At 37.3% G+C, this 23,544-nt stretch overlaps 1 protein-coding gene across 6 annotated transcripts in view; it reads left to right on the forward strand.

Annotated features, from left to right (window-relative positions):
• C14H8orf34 (chromosome 14 C8orf34 homolog) overlaps window positions 1–23,544 on the forward strand; it is a 354,631-nt gene that overhangs the window by 101,249 nt on the left and 229,838 nt on the right. For all 6 annotated transcript variants that reach the window (XM_055546199.1, XM_055546200.1, XM_055546197.1 and 3 more), the window contains exons 5-6: window positions 343–371; window positions 19,325–19,497. In XM_055546199.1, the coding sequence (XP_055402174.1) occupies window positions 343–371; window positions 19,325–19,497 (202 nt within the window). The remainder of the gene's footprint in view (window positions 1–342; window positions 372–19,324; window positions 19,498–23,544) is intronic.

The following is a 23,544-nucleotide window of genomic DNA, read 5'->3' on the forward strand; positions in this document are numbered from 1 at the left end:
TTAACAAAGGACACTGTTGTAACAAGCTAAGCTGCACTTGATTGTCATTACCACGTAAAGACAATTTCTCTGCAGTCGTCTTTGCAGGTTTGTTCTGCATTTAACAAGCAGTATGGTGCTTGTTTCTTGTTGCATCATTTCCATTGTTCCAGCAGCTGTTATAGTTGTCTTAAATTCCTAATTTGTTTTCATCAGTAGAAAGAAAGTACACATTATTTTGAAGTACCCTTAACAAGAAAAAATAGAATGGAAAATGTATTAGTTCTACAAATAGAACTTTTGTTTTTAAGACTGGGTTATTAAGGATTACTTCTAAAACTTTTTGTCTCTCTTGATTCCCAGGTATTGCAATTTCAGATGAGCTCGATAAGGTACGTTGAACTATCCATCTAGTGAGAATAAAATATAGAACTTACATTTTAATCCAATGTCTAAATGAAAGAGTTTCTGAAACATAAAGTGTTTAAATTTAATTTATTTGGATGCTAACATTTGCAAACTTTCAAAGTTATATGCTTTTATGAAAGTTATTGCATGAAATATATGATATCACCTATTCTTCTGAGTTGAGAGTTTTAGAATTTAGTTAGAGAAAACTGAATCACTGTAGTCACTGAATTACTATACTAATAATGAAAACTAATATTATTTAAACTGTTGGGATTCTGCCTGTGTCCATATGATGATGACGACAAGACACATACTTTTGTAGAACTACCTTTCGGAAACCTTACTAAGATTTTTTTTTTTTTTTTTTATAATTCCAAGATGCCAAGGGAATATCCCCCTTGCACTGGGGTGATAGTTGTGAAGGTGGTGAAAAGTGATGTGACTCGGAATATATTTTAACAGTAGTGTCAATGGAACTTGTTAGTAGTTCAGTTGTAGAAGAAATCAGTCAATGGTGAGTCCTAGGTTTGGGAGATGAGCAAGTAGGTAAATTTTGGTGCCATTTAGCAAAATTGGAACACCTGGGGAAACAGCAAATTTTGTAGGTTGAGATAGCATCAAGATTTCTCTTTTGGATTCTTTAGTTTGTCTATGGAACATATTTATATGAGTTGTTGCTCACGAGGGAGGTTTAATTTGAAGTTATGCATTTAGGCATCATTGAAATAGAAGTTCTCATTTTTTTAAATCTCAGAACCCCTTTCAGTTCAGTCGCTCAGTTGCGTCCGACTCTTTGCGACCCCATGAATCGCAGCACGCCAGGCCTCTCTGTCCATCACCAGCTACCAGGGTTTACTGAAACTCATGTCCATCGAGTTGGTGATGCCATCCAGCCATCTCATCCTCTGTCGTACCCTTCTCCTCCTGCCCCCAATCCCTCCCAGCATCAGGGTCTTTTTCAATGAGTCAACACTTCGCATTAGGTGGCCAAAGTATTGGAGTTTCAGCCTCAGCATCAGTCCTTCCAGTGAACACCCAGGACTGGTCTCCTTTAGGATGGACTGACTGGATCTCCTTGCAGTCCAAGGGACTCTCAAGAGTCTTCTCCAGTACCACAGTTCAAAGCATCAATTTTTCAGCACTCAGCTTTCTTCACAGTCCAACTCTCACATCCATACATGACCACTGGAAAAACCATAGCCTTGTCTAGATGGATCTTTGTTGGCAAAGTAATATCTCTGCTTTTTAATATGCTGTCTAGGTTGGTCATAACTTTCCTTCCAAGGACCAAGCGTCTTTGAGTTTCATGGCTGCAATCACCATCTGCAGTGATTTTGGAGCCCCCAAAAATAAAGTCTGCCACTGTTTCCACTGTTTCCCCATCTATTTGCCATGAAGTGATAAGACCAGATGCCATGATCTTCGTTTTCTGAATGTTGAGCTTTAACCCAACTTTTTCACTCTCATCTTTCACTTTCATCAGGAGGCCTTTTAGTTCCTCTTCACTTTCTTCCATAAGGATGGTGTCATCTGCATGTCTGAGGTTATTGATATTTCTCCCAGCAATCTTGATTCCAGCTTGTGCTTCTTCCAGCCCAGCGTTTCTCATGATGTACTCTGCATATAAGTTAAATAAGCAGGGTGACAATATACAGCCTTGACATACTGCTTTTCCTATTTGGAACCAGTCTGTTCCATGTCCAGTTCTAACTGTTGCTTCCTGACCTGCATACAGGTTTCTCAAGAGGCAGGTCAGGTGATCTGGTATTCCCATCTCTTTCAGAATTTCCACAGTTTATTGTGATCCACACAGTCAAAGGCTTTGGCATAGTCAATAAAGCAGAAATAGATGTTTTTCTGAAACTCTCTTGCTTTTTTGATGATCCAATAGATGTTTGCAATTTGATCTCTGGTTCCTCTGCCTTTTCTAAAACCAGCTTGAACATCTGGAAGTTCACGGTTCACCTGTTGCTGAAGCCTGGCTTGAAGAATTTTGAGCATTACTTTAATAGTGTGTGAGATAAGGGCAATTGTGCGGTAGTTTGAGCATTCTTTGGCATTGCCTTTCTTTGGGATTGGAATGAAAACTGACTTTTTCCAGTCCTGTGGCCACTGCTGAGTTTTCCAAATTTGTTGACATATTGAGTGCAGCACTTTCACAGCATCATCTTTCAGGATTTGGAATAGCTCAACTGGAATGCCATCACCTCCACTAGCTTTGTTCGTAGTGATGCTTTCTAAGGCCCACTTGACTTCACATTCCAGAATGTCTGGCTCTAGGTGAGTGATCACACCATTGTGATTATCTGGGTCATGAAGTTCTTTTTTGTACATTTCTTCTGTGTATTCTTGCCACCCCTTCTTAATATCTTCTGCTTCTGTTAGGTCCATACCATGTCTGTCCTTTATCGAACCCATCTTTGCATGAAATGTTCCCTTGGTATCTCTAATTTTCTTGAAGAGATCTCTAGTCTTTCCCATTGTGTTGGTTTCCTCTATTTCTTTGCATTGATTGCTGAGGAAGGCTTTCTTATCTCTTCTTGCTATTCTTTGGAACTCTGCATTCAGATGTTTTTAGCTTTCCTTTCTCCTTTGCTTTTCACTTCTCTTCTTTTCACAGCTATTTGTAAGGCCTCCTCAGACAACCAGTTTGCTTTTTTGCATTTCTTTTCCATGGCGATGGTCTTGATCCCTGCCTCCTGTACAATGTCACGAACCTCTGTCCATAGTTCATCAGGCACTTTGTCTATCAGATCTAGTCCCTTAAATCTGTTTCTCATTCCCACTGTATAATCATAAGGGATTTGATTTATGTCATACCTGAATGGTCTAGTGGTTTTCCCTACTTTCTTAAATTTAAGTCTGAATTTGGCAATAAGGAGTTCATGATCTGAGCCATAGTCAGCTCCCAGTCTTGTTTTTGCTGACTGTATAGAGCTTCTCCATCTTTGGCTGCAAAGAATATAATCAGTCTGATTTCAGTGTTGACCATCTGGTGATGTCCATGTGTAGAGTCTTCTCTTCTGTTGCTGGAAGAGGGTGTTTGCTATGACCAGTGCGTTCTCTTGGCAAAACTCTATTAGCCTTTGCCCTGCTTCATTCCGTACTCCAAGGCCAAATTTGCCTGTTACTCCAGGTGTTTCTTGACTTCCTATTTTTGCATTCCAGTCCCCTATAATGAAAAGGACATTTTTTGGGGGTGTTAGTTCAATAATAGACTATATGTTAATAATTATAATTTACAAAAGCAATAAAGTTAGTATCCTTCTATTCCAAGTAAGATTATACCTTTTGAGTTTGGTACCAAAAACATATTTCTGATTCTCTAAATAAATGAATTTGTGAATGTACTTTTAAATATGGATTTACTTTAATAAATCATAATATTTTTTTAAATTAATGAATTTATTTTAATTGGAGGCTAATTACTTTACAATATTATAGTGGTTTTTGCCATACATTGACATGAATCAGCCATTGGGTGTACATGTGTCCCCCATCCTGAACCTCTCTCCCCATTCCATCGCTCAGGGTTGGCCCAGTGCCCTGTCCCTGAGCGCCCTGTCTTATGCATCAAACCCGGACTGGCGATCTATTTCACATATGATAAACCATCATAATATTTTAAAATCATTAAAATTTCAATCTGTACTAATTCTGTGCAAAACTCAGTCTTGACTGTATGCCATTGTTGTCGTTGAAGTTGCCAAGTCATGTCCGACTCCTTACAACCCCATGGACTGCAGCACACCAGGCTTCCCTGCCTTTCACTATCTCCCAGAGTTTGCTCATACTCATGTCCATTGAGTTGATGATGTCATCCTACCATATTATCATCTCTCGACCCCTTCTCCTCCTGCCCTCAATCTTTTGTAGCATCAGGGACTTTTTCAGTGAGTTGGCTCTTTGCATCAGATGGCCAAAGTATTGAAGCTTCCGCTTCACAGTCAGTCCTTCCAATGAATATTCAGGGCTGATTTCCTTGAGGACTGACTGGTTTGATCACCATAGCAGGTAGAATAAGTAACAGATGAGGTCTCCTGGCTTTGTCCTGCTTTTCTAGGCCTCCTCTGTCCATCACTGTTATTTGCCCCAGCGGGTCTCCATCTTATACAGTGACTTAGCTTATAATTTGCAGAAATTTAATAATCTCTATCTTGTATTTATTTTTGTCTTTATTCTAAGTACAAAGACATAATTATCACTGTTTCTGGGTTCATTTGCTCCCTCCAGTATGTTCTACAAAGCCGTAGCTGCCTGAACCCTAAATTAGCTTGAATACTTGCTTGGACTTTGGCCTTCCCTTTTTTCCCTGGGCTCTCTGACTTGCAGCCTGGTTGCTTTCTACATTAACCTATCTTTGGTGAGCTAAAGAACATACTAATTATTCTTTGAACTGAAAATGGATTTCGGCCTCACTGGATAAAATTGTGGAAGCCTTGACACTTATTTAAATATCCTCCTCAGGATGCATCCTCCCCTCCTCTCACCTCTCTTCAAAGCACTAGCTTGGGAGAGTTTCCATTTAAATAAGTCGCATAACACTGCACATTTTTACTACTTACCTAATGTTCCTGTTATTGAAGACTTCATGGAAATTTTATTATTTTTCATTTTTATTCTGGAAGATGCCAACAATTATCATAAATAAGCTTTTATTGAAAAAAATTATGTCAATGCAAAAATATTGCTCTTACTTTCACACCTGATATTTAGGAGTACGAGGTCACGCAGAAGGCGCACAGGCTTATAGGACCGAAGCCAGGATCCTTTGCCTAGAAAAAAACCCCTGGATGAGAGAGAGAGAGAGAGAGAGAGAAAGAGAGAGCCTGCCTCATGGCGCCCTCTGCTGGCCATGAAGCTCACAGTCCTGCATTTTTCTCAATAAGAAAAAGTGCATCTCTGGCGATATAAAACAGCAGTCAAAAAAAGGCTCACCATGTGTTGAGCTAGTACCTATTTCTTTAATATAGTAGTAGAAATCAATACATATTCTTCCTTGCAATCTACCATTAAAATTTTTGGGGGTTCACTTAAGGTATATTTTTCTTAACTTTTATAAAATACTGATCTTTTACTATTATATTCTAACTCCATTATAATTTCATGAAATTATTTTTTCTGTGACTTTTAAATTTAGTTTATGAATTCTGATGAAGGTAATAAGAGTTATTAATTTTACTTAAAATGGAAAGTAAAACAGAAGCTAATATTATTTGTAAGACCTTTAAAAAAATAAAGGTCTTATTTGTTAGTCTTTCCCTTCTCTTTTTTTAGTCACTGTATTGGTTTTCTATTGCTGTTGTAACAAATTGAAATAACACAAATTTATTATCCTACAATTCCGTAGTTTAAAGTGTAAGCATGAGTCTTCTGGGCTAAAATCAGGTGTAACAGGGCTTTATTCTTTCCTGAAGTTCTAGGGAAAATCTGTTACCTTGCCTTTTCCAGCTTCTAAAGGCTGCTACAGTCCTGGTGCATGATCCCTTTTCTACATCTTTAAAACCAGCAATGTCTCATCTCTCTCTAACTGCATCCAGGAAAAGCTGTTCACTTTTCTGGAATCCTGTGATTAGTCTGGGGCCATCCAGCTAATCTTAATAATTTCACCTTTATCTCACTTTTAACCTTAATCACGCAAAGCCCCTTTTGCCATGTAATGCACGGTGTTCACAGTTTTGAGGATTAGCATGTGGATGTCTTTGGGAAGCCATTATTTTGCTTACCTGGCCACCACTCCAAGTTCAGATTTCATGTTGTCGTTGTTCAGTCACTCAATCGTGTCTGACTCTTTGTGCCTCCATGGACTGCAGCACGCCAGGCTTCTCTGTCCTTCACTGTCTCCTGGAGTTTGCTCAAACCCGTGTCCATCAAGTCGGTGATGCCATCCAACCATCTCATCCTCTGTCGCCCCCTTCTCCTCCTGCCTTCAGTCTTTCCCAGCATCAGGATCTTTTCCAGTGAGTCAGTTCTTTGCATCAGGTGACCAAAGTATTGGAGCTTCAGCTTCAGCATCAGTCCTTCCAGTGAATATTCAGGGTTGATTTCCTTTAGGATTGACTGATTTGATCTCCTTGCTGTCCAAAGGACTCTCAAGAGTCTTCTCTAGCATCACAGTTTGAAATAAATTCTTTGGTGCTCAGCCTTCTTTATCTATATGAAAGATACCTTTCATATCTTTATCTTATTCTTTAGGTTCCTGCCATTCTAATTCACCCTTCAAAATGCCATAGAGTACACTTGGCTGATGCCTTCTCAGTTACCCTTTAGTAGGGCAGTATGACCATTCTTCAACTCCTGTGAAAGTTGGATGTTTGTGGACTCACCCTCCTCCAGAGAATTGTTTCAACTCACAGGGGGCCATCCTGCCCATAGATGCTTGGATTGGCGTCACCAATGACTAACCAAAATGAGACTCTGAGTTTTCATTTACATGACAGAGCTTCCTGTGGGATCAGCCTGAGAGTAGACTTTAGCTGGATGAGCTGAATGCTTATCTTTGCTTAGCTTCTTCCCATCTTCTGCTTCTTTCACTGTGTTACAAGCTTCACTTAAGAGACTCCCATCAGTAAGTCACTTGCTTATTATCTGCTTTTAGGGAACCCTACCTAGGGAATCCTGCTAAAAAAATTTTCAGTGACTCCCTGCTATTTAACAGGTTAAGTCCAACTTCCTAAGACTAGAATGAACAGACTATTTTGTCATTCAAATCTGTATCTTCTGCTTTATTTCCTTTTTTTCCCTCTACTCAGAATCTGAGCTGTGCTGAAAAAGTAATACTGTGCGGCAGCTAGGCTCTAGTATTTTGAAATCATATATTTTATATATTTCTACATTTCTGCTGATTGTCATCCCCTCCCCTTTTTCCATCTGTTTTCTATCCTTCAAGCTCAGGTTTTCAGTGTCTAAAAAACTGTATATGCACAGTTGTTGTTTGAGCAAATGATCCTACTTCTAGAAGTCTATTCCAAGGACACACTGGCAAAGCTATAGAAAGACCAATGTGCTTGGCTATTCATTGTTGTGATATTGTAATAGAAAAAGAGTTAAAATAACTAAATGTTCATTAAAAGAAGAGTAAGGGATAAATTCTAGTACATCTACTATAGAGTACTGTACAGCTATAAAAATGAAAGAATATCTCTGTAGATACATAGAACAATCCCCAGGATATACTGTTGAATAAAAAAGGCAAGGATAAATGTGTTTATAGTGTGGTACCATTTATCTAAGTAAGTGTAATGGAACTGTGGATATGTGTTTACTTACATTAAAGCCAAAATAACAATGGCAGAACCTGCCATATTGTAAAACACACACACACACACACACACACACACACACACAATTACTTTTTAAATGTTACCAATGGGAGAAGGGAAGGAAGAGAAAATGAAAGTGATGCAGATAGAGAGTAGAGGTTAGGGATAGAATCTTGACTTCTTCGAACTTTGTGTGTATGAGACTTTGGAACCATTTAAATATTTTATATATAATTTTTGGGAAACACGGTTAACTCTTACAACAGTGATTTCTAACAGATGAGCCCAAACAGTATGGCAAAACACACTCAGGTGAATTACTCCAAGTCTTTGTAAACTAGTGATTTGATTTTTCTCTGGTGGGATACACCCAAAGGACAGAGGGAACAACATCAGCTCTTAACCTGTTTTTAACGACTGTGTTGTTAGTGGCAGTTTTGGTATTATTATAAAAAGGCTGTTGTGTGTGCTTTGTGTGATATAGCAAAGAATTAATTATGTTGATATTCTTAAGAACCAGAATATTTGGCATGGGGAAAAATACAAATATAAGATCAATAAGTTTAAGTGAAAAGCCTATATCCTGCTTTGAATGAAAACTATCATTGTGAACTCATAATTTTTTTTTTTAATTTTAAACACAAAAGTACAATCTCTACAGGTAGTGAACATAGCTAGAGTCTAGGGATTCTTTCTTTTTTCTCAACTTTTCTGTAAGGCTGAATTATTTAAGTTTAAAACATAGACATTTCTTAGATCTGTCCACTGTTACCAACACCAAAACAGCGAGTACCCCAAGTATGCAGATTCTAGTCTTAAAATATATTTTCAACTAAAAAGAATCAGAGTCTCTTGGAATAATGGTTGAGTCTAGGTCAAGAGCAGATGGTATTTACAAAATGAGCCTAAAATGCCTTATGCCAGAAGGCAAGAACTATGAAAGATCACTAGGGTTGTGTCAGAAGAGCTCAGGAGCCAGCTTCAGAAGTCTTCTACTGGAAAGAGTTGAGAAAATTTGAACATGAATAAGAATAATAATTGCAGTGTAATGAATTATACCTAATACTTTAAGATGCATACATTTATCCAAAAAATTATTAATGTTTAATAAAGTAAACCAGCAGGCTTTAATAGGTTAAACCTGCAGGAGACGTGGTTTGATCCCTGGGTTGGGAAGATCCCCTGCAGGAGGGCATGGCAACCCATTCCAGTGTTCTTGCCTGGAGAATCCCATGGACAGAGGAGCATGGTGGGCTACAGTTCAAAGGGTTGCAAAGAGTTGGATATAACTGAGCACTCAGGCATATGCACAGGGAACGAAAGTTACTGTTTTTAAAACTGGTAGAAGTCAAGGAAAATAATTAGATTTTTCATCCTCCTTTTTATATAAATCGTACTTCAGAGTAACCTAATATTTGATGACAGGAAGTTTCTGTCTACAGAAGTATTCCAGCCAATAAGTGATTATGGATTTGTAAAATTAGACAGTCACCATTTGGCAATGCCTATTGAATTAATGGATCTAAGCAGTAATTATCAATGCTGCCCAAATCATTAAAGAAGACAGTCTTATGTGCCTCCAGATAAAACTAACCATTCTCTCTGAAGAAGTATTGGCAAAAACAAAAACCACAGCAAAACAACTTTATCCCGAACTAACTACTAATTTACAGAAATTACAAAGGGCACAGGAACATTTTAAACCACATCACAGGGAGGCAAAGGGGAAAATCTAGACTGTGGAAAACTCAAAGGACAAACAACTCAGGTTTTTGAACAGTAACAGCAATGACAAAATTACAAGAGAGAAAATGAGGCAGAGGAAGAGAATAGAGAGATTAAAAGAGACATAAAAGACTGTTGATCAGTCAGTCTTGCTTCGAGTCGGATTTGTGCAAACAAACTGAGATAATCAGGAAAATTTGATAGCTAAATAGATATTTGATATTAAAACATTCTCACTTTGTATTTAGGTATGATGATGGTATTTGTTTACAAAAAAGCACTCTTTTTAGAGATTACGTACTGAACTATTTACAAATGATGTGATGTCTGGTGAATGGAATTTTCTTCAAAGTGATTTGAGCAAAAAAAGGGGTGATGTGGAAGGCATGTGGGTAGAGATGAGGGTAAAGTGAGTTTCCTCGTGAGTTGATAATTGAGGAAAATGTGTGTGAATACAAAGGAGTTTGTTTTACTCTTCCTTCTCCTTTTGTATTAGTGAGAAAAATTCCATAATAAAGAGTAAAACTTTTAGATCATGGGTAGGAGGGTGCAGAAGATAGTGAAGGAAAGGAGGAGAGAATATTCAGCGCCTGTTAGCATTAGCAGGCATGCTCGGTGTTTTTGATATGTTATTAAATCTAGTCCTTGTATCAGTCTGATGAAGTGGTTATGCTTTTCTTGGCTTACAGATAAGGAGACTGAAGCTAGTATGATTAAGTGATTTGCTGAAAGTCTCAGAATTAGTACTGGTTCTTCATCTGTCTGATTCCAAACCCATGCTTGTCCCTTGCACTATGTACCATGTACTCCACTTTAAGAGAAAAATCTGAAAGTGAGTTTAATTCATTATTTGAACAACTTTATTGAGAGAAAATTCACATAAAATCTTCCCCTTTAATATGTATAGTTTAGTGGGTTTTAGTATATTCAAAGAGTTGTGTAACCATTTTGTTGTTAGCGTTTAGTCAGTAAGTCATGTCCAACTCTTTTGCAACCCCAGGGACTGTAGCTCGCCAGGCTCCTCTGTCCATGCGATTTTCCAGGAAAGAATACTGGAGTGGGTTGCCGTTTCATACTCCAAGGGATCTTGCTGACCCAGGGATCCAACCTGTGCCTCTTGTATCTCCTGCATTGGCAGACGGACCACTACTACAACTTAAATTTAGAACATTTTCATCATCCCAAGAAATCCCATCTCTACTCCCCTTTCCTCCTAATCCCTTAGCCTAAAACAACCACTAATTTGCCTTCTGTCTCTTTAAATTTGCCATACTAGAAATTTCATACAAATGCAGTCATAAAATATGTGATCTTTTTTCACTATCTTCTATCATTTAGCATAATGTTTTCAAGCTTCATTAATGATGTGGCATATATCAGTACCTCTTTTTATTGCTGAAAAATATTTTGTGGTATAAATATACTATGAGTGCTCAGTCACTAGGCCTGTCCAACTCTTTGAGACCCTTTGGATTGTAGCCTGCCAGGCTCCTCTGTCCATGGGATTTTTCAGGCAAGAACACTGGAGTGGGTTGCCGTGTCCTCCCCAAAGGGATCTTCCTGACCCAGGGACTGAACCTGAATCTCTTGGGTCTCCTCTGTTGCAGATGGATTCTTTACCTCTGAGCCATGGGAGAAGCCCAATAGATATACCACGTTTTGTTTATTCATTCATCAATTTGTGGACCTTTGAGTTGTTCTGCTTGTCAGCCATTAAGAAGGATGTTTGTAGGAACATTCCTGCACAAGTTTTGTGTGGATATGTTTTTAAAATTTCTCTTGTATATGTAGGGAATGAAAATGCTAAAACATAACTCACTCTGTGTTTAACTTGTTGAGGAATTATCACTGTTTCGCATAGTGGCAGTACCACTTTACATTCCAGCCAGCAAGTATTAAGGTTCAAATTTCTCCATATTCTTGCTGACACTTGTTGTTTATCTTAAATTATAGCCATCCTTCTGATGTAAAGTATCAATATTATTTTACTGTGGTTTTGATTTACATTGTCCTAAAGACGCTTACTCCTTGGAAGGAAAGTTATGACCAACCTAGATAGCATATTCAAAAGCAGAGACATTACTTTGCCAACAAAGGTTCGTCTAGTCAAGGCTATGGTTTTTCCTGTGGTCATGTATAGATGTGAGAGTTGGACTGTGAAGAAGGCTGAGCGCTGAAAAATTGATGCTTTTGAACTGTGGTGTTGGAGAAGACTCTTGAGAGTCCCTTGGACTGCAAGGAGATCCAACCAGTCCGTTCTGAAGGAGATCAGCCCTGGGATTTCTTTGGAAGGAATGATGCTAAAGCTGAAACTCCAGTACTTAGGCCACCTCATGCGAAGAGTTGACTCATTGGAAAAGACTCTGATGCTGGGAGGGATTGGGGGCAAGAGGAGAAGGGGATGACAGAGGATGAGATGGCTGGATGGCATCACTGACTCGATGGCCGTGAGTCTCAGTGAACTCCGGGATGGACAGGGTGGCCTGGTGTGCTGCGATTCATGGGGTCGCAAAGAGTTGGACACGACTGAGCGACTGATCTGATCTGAATGACTAACAATGTTGGTAATGCATTATTGAAACATTGAATCATACATTACCTTAATTTTCTCATTCTTTTATTCACTCTACAAATGTATATCAAATACTTTCTATTAATATATGCCAGACCTTGGAGAAGAAATGACAATTCACCTTTTGTAGGTGAAGGCAAGAATGTTAGTAGCTGATGGGTTTGGTGATAAGAAAATGAACAAATCCTCTGCTGATTGCTTTCATTTTCTCACTGAGATAAGCAACATGATCAGTTGAGAATCAGGAGAGAGACAGGAGATGTTGTAATTAAGGAATAAAAATGTATCTGAACTGAAAGGGAAAAACACAACTAATTGAACTTCAATTAATCTTGCAGTATGGCACATGCATTTTTAAAATGTGTTGTTAAAGGATAATTGCTTTACAGAATTTTGTTGGTTTCTGCCAAACATCAACGTGAATCAGCCATAGGTATACATATGTCCCCTCCCTCTTGACTCTCCCTCCCATCTCCCTGCCCATCGCATACCTCTAGATTGTCACAGAGCCCACGTTTGAGTTCTCTGAGTCATATAGCAAATTCCCATTGGCTATCTGTTTTACATATGGTAATGTAAGTTTCCATGTTACTCTCTCCATACATCTCACCCTCTCCTTCCTGCCCCCGCTCCATGTCTATAAGTCTGTTCTCTATGTCTCTCTCCCTTGCTGCCCTGCAAATAATTTCATCAGTACCATCTTTCTAGAGTCCTAATGCATATATATGCATTAGTATATGATTTTTATCTTTCTCTTTCTGACTTACTTCACTCTGTAAAATAGGCTTCAGGTTCATCCACCTCAGTAGAAATGACTCAAATGCATTCCTTTTTATGGCTGAGTAATATTCCTTTGTATATATGTACCACAGCTTCTTTATCCATTCATCTGCCTGTGGACATCTAGATCACTTCTATGTCCTAGCTATTGTAAATAGTGCTGCAGTGAACATTGAGGTACATGTGTCTTTTTCATTTTTGGTTTCCTCAGGGTATATGCCTAGTAGTGGGGTTTCTGGGTCATATGGTGGTTTTATTCCTAGTTTTTTAAGGAGTCTCCACACTGTTTTCTATAGTGGCTGTATCAATCTACATTCCCACTAACAGTGACACATGCATTTTTAACTTTATTAGTAATACAGAATTTCTCTCAAGAGATTTTGAGAGAAACAACAGTTTGTTATAATATATTTTGCTCCTGATCCTTGCCAACACTGGCTATCGTCAAGTATTTTAATGAAAGTTTTTTCTCATGGATTCAGTTATTGCTTGTAATACTTAATTTCCAGTAAGATTGAATGCCTGCTTTTCTCTTTTGCTCATTTTTATTGCCCACTTATTTTTTCCTTTAGATTTGTGTGAGTTTATTATATATTTTGGACGTCAACTCTTGTTGGTCTGGTGTGTCTCAAATACCTTCTTAAATTTTTAGGCTTGTCATCACTTTTTAAATAGTGGCTTCTGTTAACAGGCATTTTTAACATTAACTTATCATGTTTTGTTTAAGAAATCTTTTCTACTTAACATCATAAAAGTATTACTTTTTATTTTCTATTGAGGATTCTGTTTTTTATCTTTAATCTACTTGAAATTTTTTTTAATATTGTAAGAAGTTGGAACATATTTTCCCCTATATGCATAATAAATTTCTTGTAACCATTTATTGAAAAGTTCATTTGTCCATAAATGTGCATGCTTCTGTTACTTACCTTGTTTATGGACATTCAGTTTTCCTCTTTGGTCCATTTGCTTATATTTGCTACTCTATTGGGTTTGGAGTCATTTTGTATTTTAGATTAGTATGAGAGAATTGACATCTTTACATTTTTGAGTCTTTCTACTCATGAACAAGGCATGTTTCCATTTAATTAAATATTGTAGTGTTTTGTGAAAAAGTCATATAATATATTCAAAAAGAGCAGGCAGATTTTTGTTAAATTGATTCCTAAGTACTTTGTGTTCTTGATTACGATTGTAAATGGTATCTGTTTTACAAGTTACATTTTAAAACTTGTTGGCATATAGGAATGAAAATTATTTTTCTAGTTTTATCTTAAATTTAGTAAACTTGCTAAACTCATTAATTTGTAACTTGTTTCTGAATTCTCTTGATTTTTCTATATAAAAATATATGTGAATGATAATAGTTTTGTTTCTTCTTTTCAATTAAGTGATGAGATTACTTTGGGATAACCACACTGAATACTTTCTGTTAGAAAATAGAAATAATGAGAAGTTTATAGAAGTGAGTGGTTCATCAGTCAGTTCAGTTCAGTTGCTCAGCGTGTCCAACTCTTTGCGACCCCATGAATCACAGCATGCCAGGCCTCCCTGTCCATCGACAACTTCTGGAGTTCACTCAAACGCATGTCCATTGAGTCAGTGATGCCATCCAGCCATCTCATCCTCTGTCGTCCCCTTCTCCTCCTGCCCCCAATCCCTCCCAGCATCAGGGTCTTTTCCAATGAGTCAACTCTTCGCATGAGGTGGCCAAAGTATTGGAGTTTTAGCTTTAGCATTAGTCCTTCCAATGAACACCCAGGACTGATCTCCTTCAGAATGGACTGGTTGGACCGTCCAAGGGACTCTCAAGAGTCTTCTCCAACACCACAGTTCAAAAGCATCAATTCTTCGGTGCTCAGCTTTCTTCACAGTCCAAGTCTCACATCCATACATGACCACTGGAAAAACCATAGCCTTGACTAGACAGACCTTTGTTGGCAAAGTAATGTCTCTGTTTTTGAATATGCTAGCTAGGTTGGTCATAACTTTCCTTCCAAGGAGGAAACATCTTTTAATTTCATGGCTGCAGTCACCATCTGCAGTGGTTTTGGAACCCAATAAAATAAAGTCTGACACTGTTTCCTCTGTTTCTAGCAGCTCTCAAATCCTGCTGGACAGATGTTATCAGGTCTTTCTGTCCAAGGTGTTGGGAGGTGTTCCTTAATTGGGCCCTAGTTCTATTCCCTGGGAGTCCCCATCCATTGTTTTCCATATCTTGTGGCTTCACCGTCTGGACGTTTCTTTCTTTCTTTCTTTTTTAACCTTTTGGCTACTTCTGAAGAAAGCATTGGAAAGGATTCCTTTGAGTAACTTCTTCAACTTTCTGACTTTGTGTAGAAAAAATGGAGTTGCTAAGGGCTATTTATTATTTATTGAATAGTCTCAGTCCTTTTTACTTCAGTTGCCTTTGCCAACTACCTCAAATAATTTTTGTGTTTCCTGGGTATTTGATTCAGAGATTAAGTTAACATTTCAAAGTTGCACAGGCCAAAACTGATTCTGAAGCTGTAAATATATTTATGGATTTTTTTTTTCCTAAAACATGTCTTTCCTTAATCCTCTTAGGGCAAATATAGGCTTAACATTTAATAGTATTACTGTTAATTTTCTTTTTTTTTTTAATTTTTAAACTTTACAAAATTGTATTAGTTTTGCCAAATATCAAAATGAATCTGCCACAGGTATACATGTGTTCCTTCAAATGATATTAAATTGTGGCAGATAAATATGCCTTTTCAGTAATTGCAAGTCATTAATTTGATTGCATGATTTCACAGCTGAAAGCTTTGATATACTAGCTTTGGGACTATAAATACAGAAGGGTATCAGATCAGTTTCTATGTTATGCAAACACTAAAAATTATTTGCTACATTTTCATGAAGTTTGGGGACTCAGAATCAAGATATCTAACTATTTTCTGTCACTTATTATCACTTGGATAAATGTTCACTAAATATGTCTAAATCATATTTCACATGTTTTTGGTGTGTATTGGTATATTAATTAATACTACATTGTATATATTTTAAATTTTATTTGTATAATATTTGGGGGAATTGTAAAGATTCAGTTGATCAGATCTAAATTTTAAGGAATTGTTCGAGACTCTTGTAATATTGCAAATTATAAGCTTGTTTCTCAATTTAAGATATTTTAAAATATATTTTTCCTTATTATAAGTACATATTTATCATTAAATATTGAAAAGACATGCAAATGCCAAAAGAAGAATTAAGAATTACCTGTAGTCTCTTCATTCAGATAAAACCATTAAATTTTGGTGTTACCATTGTGTTTTCCAGTAAATCAAACAGTGTCTGGCACATAGTGAATCATAATAAATATAAAAGAATGGATAAATGAAGGAGTTAGTCTATGAATGATGCATTGATGTTTTATAGTAGAAACCCTGAGAGGTTTTGATTATCGTTTTTTTATTGAAAGTGCCTGACTTTAAGCTTTGATTGCTGAGGCGTCTACCTCAAAGCTGGTGTCCATGGAGTTTCCCAGGCAAGAATACTGTGGTTGGTTGCCATTTCTTTCTCCAGGGGATCTTTTCAACCTAGGGATTAAACCCAGGTCTCCTGAATTGCAGGCAGATTCTTTACTGACTGAGCTGCCAAGGATGCCTACTTCAAACGTAGCTATCACTAATAAACATATTTCAGAGATCCAGGTCCCACCCCTACCTTGTAGTTCCTTTGTCTTAGAGATGTTAGTTGATTTTAATAACCTGATGATTCATTTTTTTTTCCAACGGGCCACTTAGTTTTTCTCTTCCCACTTTACATTTCTACTCTCTCTTTTAAATTTGCCAGTGAAGAATGAGCCCATAAAAACCCATAGCCCCCACCTTTAACCCCAGTAAAAGCAGAAACCCAGGCCCATGCTTGCTCTCTTTTGCTCTCCCTCTGTGTGGTACCAGGTATACTGTGTAATTCGAGATTCTGTAAGTCATCAGTTCAGTTCAGTCGCTCAGTCGTGTCTGACTCTTTGTGACCCCATGGACTGCAGCATGCCAGGCTTCCCTGTCCATCACAAACTACCGGAACTTGCTCAAACTCATGTCTGTCGAGTCGGTGATGCCATCCAACCATCTCATCATCTGTCGTCCCCTTCGCTTCCTGCCTTCAATCTTTCTCAGCATTGGAGTCTTTTCCAGTGAGTCAGTTCTCTGCTGGCCAAAGTATTGGAGTTTCAGCTTCAGCATCAGTCCTGCCAATGAATATTCAGGACTGACTTCCTTTAGGATGGACTGGTTGGATCTCCTTGAGTCCAAGGGACTCTCAAGAGTCTTCTCTAACACCACAGTTCAAAAGCATCAATTCTTCAGTGCTCAGTTTTCTTTATGGCCTAACTCTCATATCTGTACATTACCTCTAGAAAAACCATAGCTTTGACTAGACAGACCTTTGTTGGCAAAGTAATGTCTCTGCTTTTTAATATGCTGTCTAGGTTGGTCATAGCTTTTTTCCAAGGAGCAAGCGTCTTTTAATTTCATGTCTGCGGTCACCATCTTCAGGGATTTTGGAGTCTCCCAAAATAAAGTCTGTCACTGTTTCCATTGTTTCCCCATCTATTTGCCATGAAGTGATAGGACCAGATGACATGATCTTAGTTTTTTGAATGTTGAATTTAAGCCACCTTTTTCACGCTCCTCTTTGACTTTCATCAAGAGGCGCTTTAGTTCTTCTTCACTTTCTGCCATAAGGGTGGTGTCCTTTGTGTATCTGAGGTTATTGATATTTCTCCCAGCAATCTTGATTCCAGCTTGTGCTTTATCCACCCTGGCATTTCACATAATGTACTCTGCCTATAAGTTTAATAAGCAGCATGACAATGTACAGCCTATTTGTACTCCTTTCGCAATTGGAACCAGTCTGTTGTTCCATGTCCCGTTCTAACTGTTGCTTCTTGCCCTGCATACCAATTTCTCAGGAGGCAGGTAAGATGATCTGGTATTCCATCTCTTGAAGAATTTCCTACAGTTTGTTGTGTTCTACACAGTCAAAGGCTTTGGCGTAGTCAATAAAACACAAGTAGATGTTTTTCTGGAACTCTCTTGCTTTTCCTATGATGCAATGGATGTTGGCAATTTGATCTCTGGTTCTTCTGTGTTTTCTAAATCCGGCTTGAACATGTGGAAGTTCATGGTTCACATACTGTTGAAGCCTGGCTTGGAGAATTTTGAACATTCCTTTGCTAGCATGTGAGATGAGTGCAATTGTGTGGTAGTTTGAACGTTCTTTGGCATTGCCCTTCTTTGGGATTGGAATGAAAACTGACCTTTTCCAGTCCTGTGGCCACTGCTGGGTTTTCCAGATTTGCTGGAATATTGAGTGCAGCACTTTCACAGCATCATTTTTTAGGATTTGAAATAGCTCAACTGGAATTCCATCACCTCCACTAGCTTTGTTCATAGTGATGCTTCGTAAAGCCACACAAAAATGCTTCTGTAAGTCATAAACCTTTATTTTTTCAAGTTGCCCGCTGATTATTGCTGGAGTGTCTTGCACTTATACTAAGAACCACAAGGGCTGGTTCAATAACAGTGTTAGTTATTGGTAGGCTGAAACTGGCACATGAAGATATACCCATATGAATTTTTTAAACACAAGTTAGATCTTATAATAGGTATTGCTTTTTAATCTACTTTGTTTCCATACTAAGGTATCCCTAGCAGTTGCATGTCTTTGCTGTTCATTTTAAAGTATTAAACGATGTAAATATTTAAAATATCATTTTAAGAGTCCCATCATATCCTAGCTTATGAAAAATGATCACATTAGCATTTTTTAAAATTAGCATAGCATGCCTGTCATTGATACTGCTCTGCTTCCAACCTGTACTGGATTTCTCTAAGTGTTAGTCACTCCGTTGTGGCTGACTCCGTGACCCTATGAACTGTGGCCCACCAGGCTCCTCTCTGTTCATGAGATTCTCCAGGCAAGAATACTGGAGTGGGTTGCCATTTCCTTTTCCAAGGGATCTTCCCAACCCAGGGATTGAACCCAGGTATCCTGCATTGCAGGCAGATTCTTTACCGTCTGAGCCACCAGGGAAGCCCCTGGATTTCTAGAAGTCCAAAATGCTTTGCATTTGGAGGCAATGTATCCTTCTAACCCTATCTCTCCTGAACTTTGTTCTCTGACTCCACCTCAATTTCTTCCACATTTGAGAAATTATGTATCATTTTCTAACAACACCAAGCTCTTTCACTATGTGGGCCTTCCCATACACTCCTCCTTGTGTTGCAAATGCTAATCCTCCCCTCTTCCATCTTGAGAACAAACACACAGCCTAAGAAATCCAAATCAAAAAAAAAAAAAAAAAAAAGGAAATCCAAATCAAAGATTTCATTCCTGGATCCTTTACCAAAAACGGCCTTCATGAGTGGGCACCAATCCTATAGAGGAAGTCATCTGTAGAGATGGAAAGAACTGAACTTTTATGTCATTTCAGAAGGAAAGGAAACAAAAGGAACATTTTGATTTGAGGAAGCAGTTTAAAATCTAAACAAGAATATTTCCCTATCACCCTTTTCATGGCAATATGTTATCTAAGGCACAGAAATTCTTTTCTTCTCTTTAGGAAACCATGGCATTTAGTTCTTCTCTTCTGAGACCTCGTGTGATTGGAGAGTGGATTGGTCGAGAAGAGAATGATGCTGACCCACTGGCCGCTGAAATGCTGCAGCCCCCCATTCCCAGAAGTAAAAACGAACAATGGGAAAATGAAGACAGCAGCGCGAGCCCTGCAGGAAGGTGAGATGAGATGTCTTCTAAGATCCTAAACACTTTCATCATTTCAGACAAAAGGGAAATCACATGCATGATTTTGATGAGATAACTCTTAGCAATTTTATATAGAATATTATATCACATATAAGATAAAAATTAATTTATATCTTTTAAAATTAGAGTTTCCTCAGATTTGCTTTAAGATTTGGTTTTGATTTTTTGCTTTACATCTAGCAAGCTTATCATTTCTTTGCTACCAAAACCAAATAGAAAAATAATTACAAGGACATAAACTGTCGGTCAAGACCTACTGTAATATTGGACAAGACCGGCTTATTATTAATTAGGGTGAGGGTTAAGATTGGAGAGGGAAGACTTCTGATTTACCAGAGAGATCTAGTTATTCAGCAAGAAGAAAACTATTAAATATATGTTAGTCTATGGTGGTTTAGTTGCTAAGTTGTGTCCAACTCTTGCTACCCCATGGACTGTAGCCCACCAGGCTCTTCTGTCCATGGGATTTTCCAGGTAAGAATACTGGAGTGGGTGGCCATTTCCTTCTCCAGGGGATCTTCCTGACCCTGGGATTGAACCCAAGTATGAAAGACTATACAAGGTAGAATTAGATGGAATATGTATAGAGAAACCTTGGTTTAGAACCATTTGAGTTTAGAGTTGATAACTATGAATGAATATAATTATTTACATTCTCTACGGTTTAACTTTTGAAATGATTTTGAAACTATTATAATTTGTGAATTTGAAAGTCCCTGATTTATTTCACTCAATCCTATGATGCTCAAAATGGTTTCAGAAGATTTGCCCTAAGTTTCCATGTACAGGTGCTCATGCATGCTAAGTTGCTTCAGTGTGTCTGACTCTTTGCGATGCTCTGGACTATAGCCCTCTGTCCATGGGATTCTCCAGGCAAGAATACTGGAGTGGGTTGCCATTTCTTTCTCCAGGGGATCTTTCTGACCCAGCCATCGAAGTTGCATCTCTTTATGTCTCCTGCATTGGAAAGCAGTTCTTTACTACTGAGAAGCCCCCTCTCTATACTAGTAGAAGTCAGATGATTTTGAAAAGTCTAGATAATATTTTTTAGAAAAAGTGTATTCAGTATAACTATTTCTTGTAGTACTAACTGCAGTGAGTAAAATTTGAAATGAACATGAAAACTTCTATGAGGAAGTTGGAGTGAAAAGGCATTATCAAGGCATGGCTTATACAAGGTTGAGAAAAAATGCTCATGGACTGAAATGTGATGGGAACTTAAGCTTTCTGTGAGTGTTGCTAGCTGAGCGCCACAGAAGAGTTTTTCCTGTGCTTAGCATAGCCACAGTAACTTCGTGTTTCCTACATTAAATTTAGCAGCAACCAATAACCATTCTTTCTCAAGGAGAAAATTGTATTTTCTACAATGTAATAGCTTTCAGGGTTTTTTTACTTTAACTTATCACTTGGTTAGAGGGAAGGAAATTCGGAATACTCGTTTAATGTGCTTCAGGCATATAGAAAATTGATTCTGTTTCCATGAAAAATAACTTTTAAATTATTTAAATAGTTGAAGTGTACTGTATAAGGAGAAGAAAACCATTTCTAAAAATCCATTTACCCTCTTTCGTGAAATGTCAGATCAATTTCACCTGTCAATGAGGGTAATTTTATTTTTAACACTAGACATATGAAACACACTAGACCTTTATCTTTATTCATTGCTAGATCTTTAGTTCTTAAATATAAAATAGAGAAATGTCAGTTTTCATTGTGCTTTCATTTAGTCATAATAATAAATAGGAGCTATTTACTGCAAATGTTAGCCCTTCTATTTTCTTCCTAGCTTCAGTGAGCTTTTATTTCCTCTTGAATATCCAATAAAGGAGACTTTCTCTCCCAATCCTACTAATATCCACTACCCAGAAAACTCAGTCCATGGAGCTCTCGCTCAAATATTTGTTTTGAAAGCTTGTTTTCACTTTTATTTTTCTCTATCTTTAAATAATGAGTTGCTATATTACCTCTATCTTTAAATAATGAGTTGATATATTACCTTTGAAATGAAGGAAGTGGTGAAAATCCTGCTCAGATGCCCCATTAGAGAAAAAAGAAGGCATGCTTTCTGAACTAAATTTAAAGAGTAGCAATAAAGTTGTGGGTGAGAAACTATATTCCATCATCTAATACAAAACCAAGATTTCTGAATTTATGCCAGGAGCTCACACAGCACTAAATTTGACTTGAATGAATAAAAACAGATTGGGGAGCAATTTCCTAGGGACTCAAGAGTCTGTTGCTAGAGTATTAGCTTTTGCCCTTGAATAGTAATGACCTTGTTTTATAACGTAGCAGTCTTTAAAATTAGCAGATTAATTACATTCTAGACTCCTGAAAGGGAAGACTTAATTTTTAAGGATGACTTCTGTTTTTCTCTCCCCCACTGGACCTCCTACATTGTCATTGTCAGTAGACATCTGCTATGTGAGTAAAGGAGGCACAGAAGACTGTGAGCAGACATCTAATAAATAAAAGTTATTTATACGAAGGGTTGTTCATAGTCTATCTTAACATTTTATCCTTTTTCCTATTATGGATTCCCCTCCTGTTAATTGCTCAGGTCTTACTTGAATGGTTGTTATTACAACACCCAATCTTTAGTACATCGCTAATTTTCCCTCTCATTCAGAACAATACAGACATAATAGGTTGGACTTTCATCATTAGATTAGACAGGATTAAATAAATTGTGCAGTAAACCATTAAGAGTCTTATGAATAGACTCTTACCCCCCATATTTTCCTGGAACTTTTAAAAAATGATACACTTTGCCTGAACTTTTTCCTTAGGTCCTACAAATACAGCATTGTGTGAAGAGGGTAAACAACTTTAGTATACATAGCTGTCATCTGAAAGGTTAAGTGCTGGTTAAAATGAAGGCAATTATGAGGGCAATATAGAGAAACTAATAAAATAAGACAAGACAATGTAGTTGTTAATTGTTAAGAGAGTTTAAGAAAGTAAAGCATCTGAACAAGAAAACAGAAGGAGGAGTCATAAGAGAAAGGTGAATGCGTTAGGGAACGATTGCATGCTTTCTATGATTGTCATGTGCTGCCATCTGACATTGGTTGCTGTGGCTTGTCTAGGTGTTTAGTGGGAAGCATGTATATTCATTGCACATTTAGAATGATTAAAAATAATCACACATTGATAATATAAATGTAAATAAAAATTGAGTTAATAAACCTATATACTTATATTTTGAGCCATCTTAATTAGAATTTTCAATAGCTGATAACAGACTTCCTAAAATTACTTGCTAAATTATAATTGAATTTTTAAATAGGCTTATCAAGCCTTGAAAGCCTAATGAAGCTCCTCTAAGATGAACCACTTTATTAAAGTAAGAATAACATCAATAAATATTATAGATCTTGTAAATTGACTTTATTCATTGAGAGCATTGTTATCAGATGTAAGTATGCCATAAAATGAATAGAAAATTTTATGACCTGGAAATATATATTAAATATTGAAAGCTAAATTCACTTCCCACAAGCAGTGCTCCTTTTCATTAAAGCTCATAATTGCTTCTGATATATCTGCTAACAAACCCTAGAAATGTTCCCCTCCTGTTAGAGCTCTTCTGCTGGCAGCTAGAAAGAAACAACAAACAAGCAAATATATTAATTTATGCCATAAATTCAAGTAGTGATAAGAGGTATGATGGAAAATAAACCAGAACAAGAAAGAAGAAAATGGATGGAGGGCACTTTAAAAAAAAAAGAAGTCAAGTATAAAGAAAGAATCATAAAATTGTCTAATTTTGGCTGTTGTGGGCATGTTAGAAAATATATAGTACATGTGGCAGAGACCATATCAAACTTAGTAATTTCTTTGCTATTCTCGAATATTCTCCCTTGCAGATTTTTAGCATAAAGAATATTGATTAATCAAAAGTGATTTTGCCAAAATAATTAAAAAACAAACCTTAAAAATATCTAAAACATATAAAAATCGCACTTTATAACTCACAAATTTCTCTTTAAAATGAAAAAAGTATATAACTATCAT

The sequence above is a fragment of the Bubalus kerabau genome, chromosome 14 (assembly GCF_029407905.1).
Source record: "Bubalus kerabau isolate K-KA32 ecotype Philippines breed swamp buffalo chromosome 14, PCC_UOA_SB_1v2, whole genome shotgun sequence".
Lineage (NCBI taxonomy): Eukaryota > Metazoa > Chordata > Mammalia > Artiodactyla > Bovidae > Bubalus > Bubalus kerabau.